We start from the raw sequence: 17,389 nt of genomic DNA on the forward strand, positions 1-17,389 counted from the left end.
GTTTAAAGTTTAGGAAAGTAATAAAACGTTACGTGCAATCTGGCCAAAAACAGGAAAAGTTCAACTTTCCTGCTTTTGTGAGAAAAAGATTTGTCTTAATATGCAGTGTATGTAAATGTTTGTTTCATCTGCATATGCAATGTTTGGTCTCAGATAATATGTCAAATTGGAGCTAGAAGCAGCCCAAACAGGATACCCGTTTTTTGTTGACAGAGCTCATGTTCCTCTGTGTCCTGACTTTTTTTTTCCCACATGCTTTTGTTTGCTAACTGAAGCTTTGTGCATTTGTGCAGTTTCTGTGTGAAGACACGGACAAGTCGTTTATGGAGAACATGTCCTGTTGAAACGCCAGCGTGTTTGTTGACATACCTAACAGGCGAGATCCTGATGCAGGAGGATCAATGCCGAACGCTTTGTTTGCTCTTGCAAATGATGTCGAGTCAGTGTGTCAAACGATTCTGGACAGCAGAGTTTGTGCCAAAAATGATTTGCAAATCCAGCAAGATGCCAGTTCAGCCACAAAGCCTGGTATTTTAAAGCTTTAATGCTTTTCAAGGAAGATTTTTAAAACCCAATACAACCTCAGTAACACACAGATTTTTTTAGTGTGTCTTTGGAATAAAATGTTACACTTATAGAGTAAAACTACTATAAATAATTTGATTTTAATCAAATAATTTTCGCCAAGCAAAAGTCTAGTAATATTTAAAATCTTTGGCTATATATATTTTTAATTAATAATTCAGCACTGTAAAAATGTATTTAAGAACATTTACGTTTTTTACTTTTAAGCGACCAGAAATTCTCGAAGTTCTTATTCTCAGATAGCCATTATTAATATTTCTTCATACACACGGTATTGTGTACTGGAGGGTGAACCTACATCCACACTTAAGTTTTTGCAGCCTTGTACATATTTTTGAAGATTCTCCTGCATTTAGTCACATCCGTTTTCCCATAATCTCCTACCAGATTTAAAATCCCAAACAGAGGAAAACATCTCCACAGCATGATGCATCCTACAGAATGATTCATCATGAGTTACTTTTAGCAGTTTCACAGAGCTCCGTGTAAAAGTTAAAATTAATCCAAACAACACATAATTTTTCTAAGTAGCAAACAGGGAACCTTTTTTATTTTTAATCAAAATAACTGGATTTGTTTATGCCTCGGGAGGAACAGTGGCATAGTTAGCTCAATGTGGGTAATGTGTTGTAGTTTGCACAGTCTCACTGTACCTAGATTCTCCCCAGGTACAACTTCCTTACACAGTTCAAAAGCATGCGAGTTATGGTAATTGGTCTTTCTAAACTGGCTGCAGGAGTGAGTATCAGAGAGCATGGATGTTTGTCCTGTCTATAACCCGTCCAGAGTTAACCCCGCATCTATTTGCAGATATATACAACGGAGGCTTTTAGTCCTCAAATTAGGACAATACGCCAAGATTATCAAGCAATATTCACTGCACTATGTATATGTAAAAGTGAACTTTCGAACATTTACACTCATATGTATGTCTGTCATTAACTAATATAAAAGTGGATATTAAAAAAAATTACTCATCTATATTATTGCTATTAATAATAATTATATTTCCATTATTTACTAAGTATTATTTATCTCGGCTCTCCAGGTGATTTGTGCGCCTGCAGGTGTCCGCATTAATCGTCCCTACCTATGTTCTCCTGACAGTTTGTGTGTTGCAATTGGAAATTTGCACTTCCTAAATGGCTTTTTACAAGAATAAAAGCAGCAAGGATTGGTACCGTTGCTATGAATACAAACAAACCTCGCTGTGCCTCACACATTTTTTTTTTTCTATGCCATTAGACTCGGCCTACCCCTTCACTCTTCGTCCCTCCCCCCCTAATGTTTTCCTGCGCCCGTTGCCGGGGCGACAGAAGGCGTTTCCCATGATTTAGATTTAAGGATGCCTCTCTCACGCTGTTTCCTCACTCAGACTGCCGGTCTCCCTGCAAGGCAACTGGCGGGAGGGATTCCCCTGCTCGTCGCCTCTCTGTCTTCCCCGTTCAAAACAGCTTCCAATCAGTCACAACTAGCTCCATTTTTTTTTCTCTTTCTCTTTTCCTTTTTTTTTTTTTTTTTTTTTTTGTATGCTTTTCTTTTCCACCGGCGCGCCCAATCTAGCGGCGGCATGTCCCGGAGCCAAAGTGCGGCGTGCGGTGCGGAGCAGAAACTTTGAAACACTTCTGACGAGGGGATTTTATTCCTACCAGATTCAGTGCAGTCCGCGGCAAGAAGAATTAAGAGTCGATTCTAACTGATGAGGTGAAACATTTATTTTTTTTTTTTCATAGCATCGCCTGATCATCGTCTTGCTTGTGGAATATAAAGGAGCCTGCGCTGCGCCTCCTCCTGCAGGATCGTTCCGGGGATTTACGGTGTTTTCTGTGTAATTTCAGGCAGCCTCCAAATGACGTCGAGATGGCTTGTGGCACGCTTCTCCCATCTATTTCCACGTTTGCCAGCGGACCAACTGACAAGAGCAGACCCATAGGAGGTGCTTATCTGGTGAGTATACCCTACTGCGTGCCAGATAGACCTTGGGCATCAGGGAATCTCTTATAGTCCTCTATTTAAAGTGTGTTTATTTCTCAGTGTAGCTCCCATATTATTACTGCAGTCAAGGCTTGACACTGCTGGGGCGTGCACCAGCTTACACAGGCAACCCTAGGCATTCAAACTAGGAAAGCACATATGGTTTCCAGCAAAACTCCTAGAAAGAATATTATCTGATTGCACGAAGTCTCCGAGTGCCTACCCAAGCCTACTTATTGTTTTTTTCCCCCCATTTTTGTGCTTTCTGAATCAATTCCAGTATTCCAGCCAGTGCACATTCCAAAGATCTTTCCTCCACCTGACTGAGTTGTGCTGCTGAGCTTTCATAAATATCACCCTTCATTAAATTCTTTCTTGAACTGAACTTGTCCACCAGTCGGTTTCCCTTGTTTTGGACTCTTTTAAAGTAGAGCAGGACATAAATGAGTATGAGTTTCTTGTAATTAGTGGTAACCCGACACAAACAAGCTTCTTATCTGGTCTCTGTAACCTATCTCTAGAAATGGAAGGAGGAGTTGTCCCATCTTAAGAGACCAAGTGTGCCGGAGAGAAGCAGCTGCTGCGACCCAGACCACCCCACAGCCACCAGCATAACAAGCACCAGCATGTCCAAGAAGGACACTGAGCCAGATCTGGACTTGGACTATGATTTTATTTTGTCCAATTCCATCTTGCAGCAGCAGCAGCAGCAACAGCAACAGCAGGAGGACGCCATGGGGTGCAGCTCTGCCCAGGCCATGTCGTCTTCCCCAGGTTCCTTCACCTCATCTTACCAACTTCCTTCTCCTCAAGACACTGCCAGCGAGCTGCTCTACACCATCCCAGACATCAGTGATGTTTCGCCCTCTGGAGGCTTTGTGGCAGAACTCATGAGGCCTGATTTGGACCCAGCATACCTCCACCCCCCTAGCCTCCATGGCAAGTTTGTAGTCAAGACAACAATGGACATGGGAGAGTACAGCCAAAGCATGACTGTAGGCAAGGCCTGTGTCGGCACGGCATCGGACTCTGCTCCGTCGCGGGTCTCACCGTCCTTCGTGTGCAGCCGGATAAAGCAGGAGAATCCCAGTAACTGCACCATTTCACAGCCCATCGACCTGCACTTGGCAGGGGTGAACTCTCATGGCCGGGCAGGCCAGCAACAGCGCCCCAGCAACTTGGATCTTCACGCATTTCCAGGGAATGGGAGGACCATGACCAGCACTAGATTGTCTTCGTCCTCGTCCCTTTCTCCAGACAATCCTCTTGGCCGGGAGCACCAATTGGGCCACCCTCTCTCTCAGATCCCGCTACCTCCGCAGGGGTACCACCATGGTACCTCTCAGGGCTACACCTCCTACCCTCAGGGCTCGTCCATGCAGTACCCAGGTGACTGGAACACCACTTTGGTATCAATTACTTCGTACGACCAGTTCAGCTGAGGGTGTATCTATTCAATAAATTCAATTTTAGAGAAGAAACAGTAGTTTTGGCAATACCAACTGCACAAGCGAATTCTGTTATTAAGATCTTTATTCTTCTATGGTATGATATTAATGTTTCATGGCGACAATGTTGGCCATCCTTTCACCCTACAGAGGGTCTCATGATCTCCAGCGGGGACTGCTTGCCCGAGGAGCCGAAGCCCAAACGCGGTAGGCGCTCCTGGCCCAGGAAGAGGGTGGCGACGCACACGTGCGACTACGTTGGCTGTGGCAAAACGTACACAAAGAGCTCCCACCTGAAAGCACACCACCGCACACACACAGGTAGAGCTCCCTTTACAGTTTTTCCTTCTCCTGTTGCCTTTTACTTTATGAGGCATGCACATTGAAGCCTCGCTCGTTAATCATACCTTTTTTTTTGTTATCTAGAGCTATTCAGCTTAAGGCTTTCATTGTGGATTTACAAAAAACAGGCCACATCACTTGCACGTTGTTGAACAAACACATTCATAGAAGGGTGGGGGATGGACTAGGGGAGTTGCTTGTCAGGTGCAGCAAAACAGGTTGACACTGATCCCTGCTCAAATACAAGTGCTAGGCCTTTTACGGAGGAGCTGCAGGACAGGATGGACCTCTTTTCTAGCTGGAGGTGGCTACTTCAATCTTAGGGATGGTGCTAACTGCTCTGTGTGTGTTTTTTTGTTTTTTTTATCACAGGGGAGAAGCCTTACCACTGCGACTGGGAGGGCTGCGGCTGGAAGTTTGCACGTTCTGATGAGCTCACTCGCCACTACAGGAAACACACGGGTCATCGGCCTTTCCAGTGCCAGAAATGCGACCGGGCCTTCTCCAGGTCGGACCACCTTGCTCTCCACATGAAGAGACACCTATGAGACGCAGACAAGACGACAAAAGTTGAAGGCCACAGTATATATATATATATATATATCTGTCTGCAGAATCCCGAGCATTTTTTTTTTTTTTTTAACCAATACTTGCCTTCAAGCTGACGTCGAGCAGCAAGACATGCTGTGGTGTTCATGGCACAAAAAAAAAGCATTACTCCTTTAAGAGCCCCACTCACGTTGTGCAGGTGACTCGACGAGGCCTCAAAGCCAGGGTTGTAAAACCTTATTATAAAACAAAACAAAACAAAAAAAAAAAAAACACAAAGGGACCAAACTGGAATTTGTCTTATTTAACCGACAAAACTTGGTGGACCAGGTGCCAGCGGATTTTAACTGGAAAATTCAGGGAAACCAGGAGCAACAGACAAAGCATCTCCAGAGGCCTTCTAGCAGCGAGCAACACACCATCGCAGACTTTACTCCTAATACACACTGTTAAAACAAACTGTATTAATAAACACAGCGATATTTATCATCCCATTTCACCTGCAAAGCCATTTATTTTCAGGTACAATGTTAATTTATACAGAATGGTGCTGAGTAATAGAGAAGGTTTCTTTTAGAAACAAAAAAAGGTACCAAAGATGATGGAAAATAGATAAAAGAAAAGGGTGAAGCAATGAAAATTAAAGTGCCATTTAGTTGTTTGTGTTTTCTTCCAAAAAGTATGACTTCAGGTGAACACTTTCTAAACAGCGATGGCAATCTACAACGCACTGCAGCTGCAAAGTGCAATAATTTATATGAAACATTCGTATTTTTGTATTGAATGAGTAACTCTGAACAAAGATTTTGCTTTTGTTTATAGCCAAAATATGTAATATAATGTTAAACTTTGTACATTTGTACATAAAAATGTTTTGTTATTGTTTTGTATTTTACAGTATAATGAAATAAAAATGTATTTGAACTAAGAAAACCAAGGTGGCATTTATACTCTTAGCTAATTCAAATCCATGATGAGATGCATGTGGTCATTAGACATTTTGCGAAACCGTAACAGAGCAGCACATTTATATTTGAAATGGCAGCGGTGACTCAGTCGCATCCTACACAATATAATCGTCCCATATGAAGAGGCAAACCAGCACATCGTTGCCATATAAAAGTTTTCCCTTTTCCGCATGTTTTTTTTTTTCCACCTGTCAAAGGAAAGAAAACAGGACATTCAAGGATGACACCAGATCTGATTTCTGCTCTCTGCTGAGATAATATGAATAAAAACACAAAATGAAGCTAGAAAGACGGTCTTTGTATTCTCGTTTCTTGTTTGTACACTGCTGTGTGCATAAAACTGCTGTTTGAATATTCCCATGTTAGCGGGTTAATGACAAAAATTAAACTCTCCCTTAGTAAACCGAGTTTAACTGGTTAATGACTCAGCGACGTTTGTTTTATTTTGGGATCTTCATAGTAGAGGCTGTGAAAGAGTTTTATTTTGTTCATTTCTTTTAAAACAGTGCTTCCAAAAACTTGGGAATCTTTAGGATGCAAGTCATTCAAACTGCAAGCGTCTTACAACAAATTTTTAACAGAATCCAGTCCAAGAACAAACCAAAATATGCACCTGAGCTGAAAAAACTGCAGTTAAATTGATATGAGTTTGTAACATGACAGTGCAAAAAGAAATGTTGGAAAAAAAAGGTTATCCAACAACCTCTCAAAGACCATCTGTAAATAAATACTACCTCAACAATTTAGAAAAAAAAAGTTCTCAATGGAAAACAGATTTAGAATCATATGGTGCATATTAATATGACAATTTCAGGATTAGCCAACATAAAAAAAAAAATTTTAAAAAACAGAAAATGAACCATCTATGTGTCTACAGATGTAAGAAAATGCCCCTAAATTAAACACAAAAAGAACATACGTGTATGTATTATATTTTACACACACACATGTATCAAAACTATTTTACTTTAGAAATAGTATACTCAAAATTTCAACATACTTTGTTTCTATTCCAGATTATTTTTAAATATTTTTGACTTGTTTACAGTATATACATAGCCTGACCATTACCTTCCTACCTTATTCTGCTAGAAGCATATAACACGGTTTTTTCCAAGTTGGTATACATGGAATTATTTAAAGGCATCAATAATTGTATGCAAGCTTTAAAAGGGGACAAAAACAAAGATGTAGTTAAATTAAATACGAGCTTTACCCATGTTGGGACACTTACATAGTATCGACATTCATTTGATGTACGTCTTCATGTCGGAGCTGTTAAATCATGTGAAACATTTTGTGGTCTACGTTGCCCTCTGCAGGTTTATTCAGCTAAATCATCCTGTTTTTACAACAGGAAATGCTCTCTAGTTGGTCTCTTCACTGGAATTGATATAAGGGAAGACAAAAATATAGTGAGTTGCATTTGTAAAATGTAGCATATATTATGATGTAAAAATAAAGACAAACAGAAGGTGACACACATGGTGCTTGATTGGTTCCAATTTAATTGTTTTTTTCAAGAAGCAAGTGAATACTGTAAGAACCTCTTAGATTTACCCTATTATTTGCAAACAAACAGTTGTTCTCAAGCAATAAAACAAAAGGCACATAGGCAAACTCTGATGCAAAAGTATTGGATTTTAATCACTACTCCATTGTATCCTGTTAACAACAGCCTGTCCTTTTACAGCAGCTCCCAACTGAGAATTATCCAGTGTTATCATGAAACTTTGATTTGGAACCGGGGAATAAAATACACTTTGGATATTAAAAGGCTTATTTGCAGATATACTGAACATGACTAACAAAACAGTGGAGGAGGAAGAGTGAAAACAACAAAAACAAATGTCTCCCTTAATCGTCGTCAAAGTTTTGCTGTAAAAGGAAGTTGGCAGCCAAGTTCTCATTCTTATCGCAAGCAAAGTAGGCTTGGATGACGAGTCCTTCTGGGAAACCCAAGGCTTTTAGCTGGATGGGAAGCAAAATGTGAAAGTTAGTTTAACAAAACTGTAATAACCATCAACCTTTTCAATTTAAGCTCTAGTGTTTTTAGATATTTTCAAAAAAAAAAAAAGCAAGTTTCAGACATTGTCGTCTTCCATCTCACCCTCTCAATAGCTTCTTTTTCCTGTGGTGTGACCTGGATATAGTTCATCTCATCCCCACCAGCTGTACCACCTCCCACTCCTCCGGCTCCACCCGGTCCTCCTCCGTCACCTTCTGGAGCTGGGTCTGGACTTGGCTCATTCAGCATGTGGATGAACTGTTCTTGGTGGCTGCTGATCTCCTATAATTCAGGATGAAAAGTTCATGACTAGTTTAGTGTTGCAAAGTGAAACGCAGAACAGAGTGTTTAAAAAAAGAGCTTTAATGTGGCTGTGTGGAATCTATTAGTGTGATAAAAAAGAAACGAGGCGAATTCAAAATGTTGATCCATTTTTTTGTGCAATCAAAAGCAAAATTATGTTTCAGTTCTAATTATTTAACATTTTGCTCCCATTTGACAAACACACACTACTTTTGGTTAATTTGTTGCACAAAATCCCATTAAAGCACACTGCAATGTATTATCAACTGTAAAAATGCCCAAGAGGCTTGGTTTCCCTCGTCTTTCCCTTGCAATGTGTCATTAGAAGAATTACTTGAAATTTTAAACACTGGATATAGTAGACTGATAGATGAGTAAACTGTCATTTTGTTAAAAATCCCCTATAAAAATATAAAAGTCTTAATCTATAAGTGAAATACTGTTGAGGTCTGGCTCTTCCTCACCTGCAGCAGCTCTGGGTTCTCCCTGCCGATCTCCTGCAGCAACGTTGGAAGCAGGGCAGGATTCTGCTGAATCAGCTGTCGCATCACCTGGAACTGCGGCTGATTTCTTAGGAAGTTCAAGGGATTGGCTGGAAATGGAAATTAAAGTTGTAAGAAGCAAGGAACAAGAAAACTGGCAAAGAAAGCAGAGTTACGTGTCTCATTTGTTTTTGGAATCGGGGTGTTCCACCTACTTCCTGCTGTAGCGCTTGGTGAAGATCCAGTGCTGGCAGGAGTGTCAACACTTCCGGAGGGAGCAGCTGGAGCTCCACTGGATGGAGTCGCCGTGGTATCAGGTCCTGGAGCAGGACTCTGCTCTGTGGATGACACACCCTGTGGAAGGAGGGAGGCCTCCACTGGTTAGTAGATCAACAAGAAGGGGGATGATATCTTGATTAAGAAGTACTTTGTAAGAGTTTTAAGTTTTTTTTGCAAGTGAACACTAAAACCTCTGTCAAACTGTTTCCTATTTTTTCATGGATGCTGATGCATTTGAAGATGGATTTCATGTGGGTTTGTACAAGAAATAAATTGCATTCTCTGAAACCACTTTTGTCAAGTAAACAAAATATGTGTGTTGGCTTTGATGCAACCCAAGCTTGCATTATATGAATAAATATTTGGGTGAAGGGTGTAAAATGTAGTCCAACTCCGAATCAGAACTTAGTGAGTTACTTTTCTAGTTCTATATTTAAAACCAATTGACCGCCTGACCATTTTTGACTAATAGTTCACTGGCATATTATCTAAAAAATGATGAGCTGATACACAAAATAGGTCTAACTGTCACTCCTTGAACATCCAGCATGATGAGTACATTTTCATGACATTACATAACATTATTTGGGGTCATTGCTTGACATTTACCTTAAATTCAAATAGAAAAAAAAAAAACTACATTTATCCAAAAGAGAAATTAAATTTAACTCATATCATCCAAGTATCTTCAAAAAGTGATTGTGGAGAGTGATGCTTTGGGCAGGAAGGATCTCAGGTAGTAGTCAGTTTTGCAACGAATCTGAAGTTGCTCTATATCCCTGCATGACATGCTAACTACTCAATATCAAGGCAGCAGAGGTGATATTACACGGGAACATTTCCTAGATAACACCATCCAGTTTTTGCCAACACTGCTAATCTATCTCAATGCTTTTGCCACTCCTCTTTAAATCTCTCTCTGCCTGTGATGTTACAGTCGGGGATATGATCTTTGTCCATTATCGTAAATGGAAGAGTTGGCTTGGACTTGCTCCTCCTCTCTGTTCTTTGGTTCTGCTCTGCATCCAAGAAGTCCCCTTTTAAACTCCTCTGAGTTTTGGGCTCCTAGTTCAGGTATTATTTAAACTTTTGACATTCTATTGAGCTAATCCCAGCCTGTTTGCCATGGTTATGCAATAATTTTTGACTAACAGTTCACTGGCATATTGTCTAAAAAATGATGAGCTGATAAATACACAAAATAGGTCTAACTGTCATTACTTGAACATCCAGCATGCTGAGGGGAGTACATTTCCATGACATTACGCAACATTATTTGGGGTCAGGCCTCCACTGGTTAGTAGACCTCGAAGTAAAACAGCATCAACAAAAGTTGTTCCAGCTGCACAGCATCCAAAGCCAGAGGGAATAATTCTCCAAAAAAAAGCAATGCCACAGCCAGAAAAACACTGACCAAAAGTTAAAAGGAAGAAATCAGAATATAATGCAACAGAGCTACTCCAACATGCTGCCATCGTGAGTGGCACAACTGTGGGATTAAATGGAATTGCCTGTTAATTTAAATTTCATATTAAAATCCAAGGCAGTAGCGCATATTTGTGGTTTATAGTATGTCTACAAGTTGGATCCTCATCAAATGTAACGTTTTTGATATCCCCCCCTCAAAAAAAACCCAACTTTGCCAGCCTGTTTTATAGGAAGCTAAAACTACATACTACAATATTGTATTTTTCACCTAAAGCATCATGTTTTTGTGTGCTATTGAAATGGTAAACCCACAATAGTGTGAGGGGTAGAAGATTTTTCTGAACAAATATTTGGGGACTCTTGTAAAGTTTATACATAAACATGACCATCTACAAAACAATGATGTGAATCTGATCTAAAGTTAAAAAAAAACAAAAACAAGCCTTTAACACAACTATGGGCTGAGAAAGCAAAGTAAGCTCCAAAATTGCAAATGTCACACAGGAGTATAATCTTTAATCAGTTAAAGTGATGCATCAATCTGGCAATATGATTAAAAGCTCATTCATTTCAACCACAGAGCTTCTCATACCGACAGCAGGTACTCCACAGCCCTGTCAGGGTTGTTGAAGCTCGCTCTCAGAGCTGCCACCACTTCTTCTCTCCCGAAGCCCAGGAGCATCATTTCATTTACCATGGCATCATACGACGAACCTGTCACTGAAGGAATGAGTAGACAGTCGCCAATACAGCAACTGAGATTTAGTCGCAGTGCAGACAAATCTTTTCATCTCTATTCTTTAAAACAAAATTTAAAAACCTAAGACACAGAAAGAGAGATAGTTATTTCTACAAAACATAACTCCATTTAAACAATTTGAGTAAAAAAAAAAAAAGTATTATTGTTTAAAGGAAATCAGAAAGAATTGATGCTCAGCAGTTCTCAGACATGCAGGTTCACAGGATTCACTGAGAGGCAACACATTTTCAAAGTGCAGAGCATGAGGACATGTAGATGTGTGCCTAGCGTACATTGGAACAGCTAACAAACATCTAAACATGTAAATGCAGCCTTACCAAGAGTTGAAACAGCTTCATTTATCAAGTTGGAGTTTGGTGAAATCTCAGAGCTTGTAGAAAAGAAAAGAAAATACTCAATATCTCCAAAACGTAATGATATTGAGTGAATGTCTGATCCTTACCCGCTACTGCCACTACTGGTGGAGGATGGTTCAGAGATGGGTGGTGTCTCCTCTTGTTTGTCCTCTGACTTGTTGTCGGAGGGAGTCGTTTCTGCTGGATTATCTAAACTAGACAAAGCTGCAGGAGGAGCTGCAGGAGGAGCTGCAGAAGGAGCTGCAGGAGGAGCTGCAGAAGGAGCTGCACGAGGAGCTGCACGAGGAGCTGCACGAGCCGTGGTGACGGGAGCTGAAGAGGTTAATGAAGTCTGTGTGGTGGCTGAGGCTGTTTTGGGCTGGAAGAAAAAAAATTTAAATCACAGGCCATAGAATATCTTCGTCAAATAAAAGCTGTCGTTATGATCGAACTATCAACTCTGTTGTATTTTACATAATTATGCTGCTCCAAATTGATAATAAACAGTAAAATATATTTTTTTCTGACTAAAGTAATTGGACAGCTTTCATCCTATGATGGAAAACCAGCCAATGCTAATTCAAAAAGAAAAACACAGCAAGTTGGAGAAACTTTAAATTATGAACCTTTGTCACCATGAGCACCACAAAGTTCTTCTCATCAATGTTGTACTCTTTGAGAGGCGTGTCATCGTTTAAGATTTTACCTGCCAAAACACAAAAAAACGAACAATTATATAAAATGGTGCACACTTTATATGAACAAAACCTCTGTTGAACGAATGACAGATCATTTCTAGGAAAGCAAATGTGTAAAATTCAAGTTTTACATTGAAGTCTAAAATGCTACAGTCCCATTACATTAGAAAAATATGAGAGAGTATGCAACAGTGTTTAACATGAATAGATAAATCTTAACATATTACTTAGCATTACTATGGAAAACAAACAAATGTAGCAAAATATGCATCACTTGTCTGAACAACGGCCTCTTAAAGTTAATAAAACTATTAACCACTCAGAGACTTCTTTAATCTTGCACTGTCCATGTGGTTACAGTTCTTTCTAAATAAAGCTGACCATAATCCATCAAATCTATAGGTGAAAATAAAGTTGCACATGGATTGTGGGTAGCTTCATTTAGTGGGGAAAAAAATCTGTATGAAAAAACTACTTTTTTCAGTGACACAATTGTTATTTCCTCTGCTCTTAACACTTAATGCAATCAGCTCTTGACTTCTGGGTCACACTGTTCTCTTCAAGCTGCAGCTTTTCTGTGGGATTTCTGTCCCACAGAAAAGCTGTGGGACAGAGCTTTTCTGTCCCACAGCTTTTCTGTGGGACAGAAAAACTGTGGGACAATGATTTCTGTAAAGACAGAAATCTCTGTGTTAATTTTGCCACATGTTTAGAATCACTGTCCTTTCAGTTGTCTGGCAGATTTTGGCATCTCAAAATGTTGGTGATGCCTTACAAGACTGACTTAAAAAAAAAAAAAGATACAGAAAAAGTTCTTTAAAAAGGTTCAGTTCTTTAAAAATCACAACAAACTTCTTATAATAATATCTATCACATATAAATTCCCCTTTCTCAAATAGTTGTGTAATATTTGCAACTCTAAATTACTTATTAGCTTACTGAGGGCAAAAATGGCTGTTTGAATTGTAAAGTTTGCAGACCTTTTCCCACCTGTCTTCTTCCCCCCTCCCCACCATATTTAATCAAACCTGGAAAAATAAAATCCCATACTTTTCCAGACTTTCACACATCTCTACCAAAGACTCCAAAAACATGGGAAGGTAATGTATTATTTCATGAATTTGCACATATCATACCAGCATAGATCAATTTCTGTGCTGCAATCGAAAAGATGTCCTTCCCCTTCTCCTTTTCAATCCTCTCTTTTAATGTTTTCACCTATAGAAAAAACATGAAAAAACGTTAACAATGGTGTTCACATGTTATGTTGCACAATTGTTTACAACCCTTAAAACATCCGTTTAGTTGCCGTGAATAATAAAGGAAGTGACTTTACCTGCTCTCATAAAACTGGTTCAACAAACCAAATTCCCTGTGACATATCACCTACAAAAATAACAGCTTCCTCCTGAAATTGCCACAACGACCCAAGTTAAACCAAGTTTAAGAGACGAATTAAAAGGTAAAAAATAGTTATAGTCTCCTTTTGGTTAAATTAAAATATTACGCAGTCCCCGTACATGAAAAAAGAACATCATATAAGCTCACCGAAAATAAAAGTTAGTAAGTAAATCATTTCAAACATCATGTGGAGCATCCCGTGGGCTGCGGCTAATTACTGATAACACAAGTCACTTTTTCAATATGTACAAGTCAGTTACTTTGACTAGTTCAGAAATGGTAACATAATTATACAAAGCTCAAGTAGGACGCATCGAGGACAAATACATAAAAAGCATTCCATGAATTTTCGCAAACCTACTTATGGACATGCCTGTTATGATACATTCCAAAACTGTTCTCGGTTCCAGGACATATCCCACTCCCACTCCACCCCCTTCATTTATATTTTTATCTCTCACCGTCTCCTCCTCATCGATGTCAATTTTAAATGTTTGTTGTTGTAATGTCTTCAGAGTTATCAGCATCTTGTCAGTCGAGCTTTACCCACTTCACTGGCTTAAATCGATTAAATCCAACTTGAAAGACTCCACTGTTTTTTTCGTTTGCTCATCACAACCTGTCAGCCGCCATGACTTTTCGGTTCTCTTCTTCGTGTGTTAAACATCGTGCTTATGGTCCACCTTGTGGTTAGATGGTGAACAACATCCTATGTTGTGTTTGCATTCAATTTGACTCAGAAATTGTCATATTAATGCACTGTATTGAGTGATTTTTTTTATTTAACTATGTTAGTCAAATACCCATGTTTATTCACTCTCTTTTACAGCTAATTAGATATTTGGTCATGGTGTTTTTGTCAGCGATTGTATAAATACAACTTATTTAATTTGACTTCCAGTCTATAAATCAACCTCATTCATTCAGCACTAAGCTTGAGTGAATATATTCCAGATTTCCCCTTTACTTACATTTTGTTAAAAACAAAAAAATGCTTACCACAATTAATTTATTTTAATACAAAGTAACCATGAACATAAAGAGTTAGGACAGGCAGCACGAGTATGTAAGTAGCATTATTTCAGTTTGCTGACTAGTGGGCAACATGGAAAAAAGGCTTGTGTTTATGTCTGTGTTGCAATAGAAAATTATAAGAAAGTTCCTACAATCACAACCCTTTAACACTTGTTAAATCACCTGTTATCACTCAATATTCAAAGCTTTTATGTAAAGCTGTTTTTTTTTTTTTCAAAGTTGTTGCCCAGTGGTCACTTTAGGAGGGCTGCTAAGTACAAAAAATAAAATATTCAAGGTGTTCTGCAATATTGTGTAGTCTTAGTCAATCTTCATCTCCCACTTCTCTGTCTTTCTGGCCTGCTCTTCTCGCATCCTGAGATCCTCCTCTCTATTCAGGCTATCCCCCCCACCTCTATCACGTTTTCACAGAAGGAGCAGTGGCCTCACTGGCCTTGGCCTATACATCCTCTCATCAGGCATTCCTTATGCTGCTCCACTCGGCAGCTGTACTGTTGTCCTCTTTCCCCCTCTCCTCTCCTCTCCTCTCCCTCTCTGTGACTGTGTCTCCTGCTCCTGTCTCCAGGGGTCGTCAGTCTGCCATCGGCATTCTCTGAAGTGGAGAGCTGCAGAGATTACAATCTGATCCCGGGTGACTCAAAGATATTTTTAAGAGATGATGTTAGACATGTGAAATAAAGACTCAGCCCCCATTCCCCCACCTTAAGAAGGCAGAGTAGGGAAGGATGTGAAAATTAGAATTTTAGTGGAAAAAAAAAAAAAAGTAAGAAACTGTGTCCATAAGGCTTCTGAAAACTTGAAGCCATTTTCTGCAAACATCTACCCTGCAGGATTAAGTGTCTTGAACAGATACTCAAAAACATGCGTGGTTTCGGTCAGCGGGGTTCTTGCAGGGTGTGGAGAGTAGTTCAGAGGAAAACAGATGACTGGAAGGGTGTAGCCAATGAAAGCTACTGACAGGCTTTCTCAACCAAGCGCAGTGACTGTTTACCTATTTTATTCAGTTTCCATCTATCTATCCATCATAATATTTATAGCCTTAATTAATTTACAATACATCACTGCAGATGGGCATTTAGCAATATAGAATACCTTTAAAGACAGTAAAAAATTATAGCAATCACATAAATCCTAAAAGTATCTTACTTAAAACAGGCCACAATGAAATCAGGACAATCATTGAACCACCATGGTCAAGCTGTTTACATGTCTGCAATCCTGGTCTTCTTTAAAAAAAAAAAAAAAAAAAAAAAATCATTTTGTTTTATTTTGAAAATTTGCTAGTCTAATCAGTTTGAAGTCCTCGGGTAAATAACTCCATGCAATTAACCGCTTGCACAGAAAAAAGCGGTTTGACTAAAAAAGGTTTCACAAAAAGATACCTTACGATTCTTGCTGAATGCACCATGAGTTACTAAACCTAGAGGAACTGCAACAACACTGAGCAACTGAGGAGCCCAATCTTACATTTAAAATTCATAAGAAATTACAAAATTGAAGCATGATGAAATCTAACAGGTTTTATGTTCAAGATTTTGATTGATTTAGCATAAAACCTGGATGTCACAAGGTAACTTAAATGATCATTTAGTGCATGGAACCATTTACAACATGAAATCAAGGAAAATCTTGAATTAGTCTAAATGTAGGTGCACATGTAGGTATATGAAGGTTTGCTTTAGCAACTCTGCTCATCATTTTCACCATGTTTTTCAATTTTTAAATGAGAATCCAGAACAAAACCACAATAATTCACTTCTGACCTGCTCAATGCGATGACCATTAAATTCTAAATTCAAACTGGAGCCACCGATTGCAGATCCTACCCTCAAAAAGAAAACCGAAGCAATCTTTTTAACATCCATGACTTCTTGAGAACGTCTACACATTGCAATCACAAACGTCTCTGTATTTTATTGGGCTATTATATGACAGACCAACACAAAAGGTTATTACTGCGAGTCATTGTTTTCAACATTTGTTTAGAATAAAATAATACAGACTCCAGTCTCAGGTCTGATGGCCCTAAACAGAGTCCAGTGCAACCTATTACCTTCAGATGTTTTAAGGTCAGTATAAATCCAGCTGCTCTGTGAAGGCCTCGTAGTTTTGTTGGGAGAACATTGGAGATCAAACAGCATCATAAAGACCAAGGAACACAGCAGGCAGGTCAGGGTGCTTACTGTTCAATCCACCGTCAGAAAATGGAAAGTGCATGGCCTAACAAGAAAAAAAACTAAACAGAGATCAAAAAGAAAGCGATTAAAAAAAGAAAACAATTGTTAGAGAGCCATAAGGAGCACCATACTGTGGTGATCATTTTCCTTAGCAAGGACAGGGAACCTGGTCAGAGACGATGGAGACAAATATAGGAGCTTCAATCACCTCTCGGTAGGATGATTCTAAACATACAAACTGAGCAGAGTTTAAGTCACAACATATTCATTTCATGTTAGAATGGCGTAGTCAAAGTCAAGACATGAATCCAACTGAGAATCTGCAGCCAGACCTGGAAATTTCAGTTTACAGATGCTCTCTGTTCAAGACTTTGCTTTGCAAAGATTAATTGGCAAAACTTCCACTCCCTAGAATTGCAAAGCGCTTAGAGATATTCTCCAACTCTAATTCCATTCTTGAAGGGAACCTTAGTTAAAATCAGGAAATGATGATTTCACTACACTTCAGTCATGCTTTAAAATAACATCAAGCCTCATCATAAGCTTCAGTTCTCCTGTGTGTCATTTCCAAGGATACAACATTTTACAGGACATTTAGAGCAGAGAGGAAGACAACA

General features: G+C 39.3%; 2 protein-coding genes across 2 annotated transcripts; one reads left to right on the forward strand and one right to left on the reverse strand.

The window, feature by feature from the left end:
• The first annotated feature begins 1,905 nt into the window (after positions 1-1,905).
• On the forward strand, positions 1,906-6,273 carry klf4 (Kruppel like factor 4). The gene is made up of 5 exons (XM_008424438.3): positions 1,906-2,289; positions 2,424-2,532; positions 3,081-3,948; positions 4,158-4,328; positions 4,722-6,273. Exons 1-5 carry the CDS (start codon positions 2,285-2,287, stop codon positions 4,895-4,897), a joined length of 1,329 nt encoding a protein of 442 aa, XP_008422660.2. The 5' UTR covers positions 1,906-2,284; the 3' UTR covers positions 4,898-6,273.
• Positions 6,274-7,487: 1,214 nt separating this feature from the next.
• Positions 7,488-14,228, reverse strand: rad23b (RAD23 homolog B, nucleotide excision repair protein). Its single transcript, XM_008424437.3, has 10 exons — positions 14,022-14,228; positions 13,296-13,377; positions 12,088-12,167; positions 11,569-11,840; positions 11,444-11,496; positions 10,959-11,086; positions 8,875-9,013; positions 8,642-8,769; positions 7,977-8,156; positions 7,488-7,837 (listed from the first exon to the last, which is right to left on the reverse strand). The coding sequence occupies exons 1-10, from the start codon at positions 14,085-14,087 to the stop codon at positions 7,724-7,726; spliced, it is 1,242 nt and encodes a 413-aa protein (XP_008422659.2). The 5' UTR covers positions 14,088-14,228; the 3' UTR covers positions 7,488-7,723.
• Between the last annotated feature and the right edge of the window lie 3,161 nt (positions 14,229-17,389).

This window comes from Poecilia reticulata, chromosome 12 (genome assembly GCF_904066995.2).
Source record: "Poecilia reticulata chromosome 12, P_reticulata-male-v2, whole genome shotgun sequence".
Taxonomy (NCBI): Eukaryota; Metazoa; Chordata; class Actinopteri; order Cyprinodontiformes; family Poeciliidae; genus Poecilia; species Poecilia reticulata.

Bases quoted from the DNA above. Each gene is read 5' to 3' on its own strand.
- klf4 (XM_008424438.3), top strand. The intron at 2,533-3,080 runs GTGAGTATACCC...ACCTATCTCTAG, and splicing joins CCATAGGAGGTGCTTATCTG to AAATGGAAGGAGGAGTTGTC. The intron at 4,329-4,721 runs GTAGAGCTCCCT...TTTTTATCACAG, and splicing joins ACACCACCGCACACACACAG to GGGAGAAGCCTTACCACTGC.
- rad23b (XM_008424437.3), bottom strand. From the start codon at position 14,087: ATGCTGATAACTCTGAAGACATTACAACAACAAACATTTAAAATTGAC. The intron at 9,014-10,958 runs GTATGAGAAGCT...CTCCTTCCACAG, and splicing joins CTGTGGAGTACCTGCTGTCG to GGTGTGTCATCCACAGAGCA. The intron at 8,157-8,641 runs GTGAGGAAGAGC...CCTGAATTATAG, and splicing joins AGAACCCAGAGCTGCTGCAG to GAGATCAGCAGCCACCAAGA.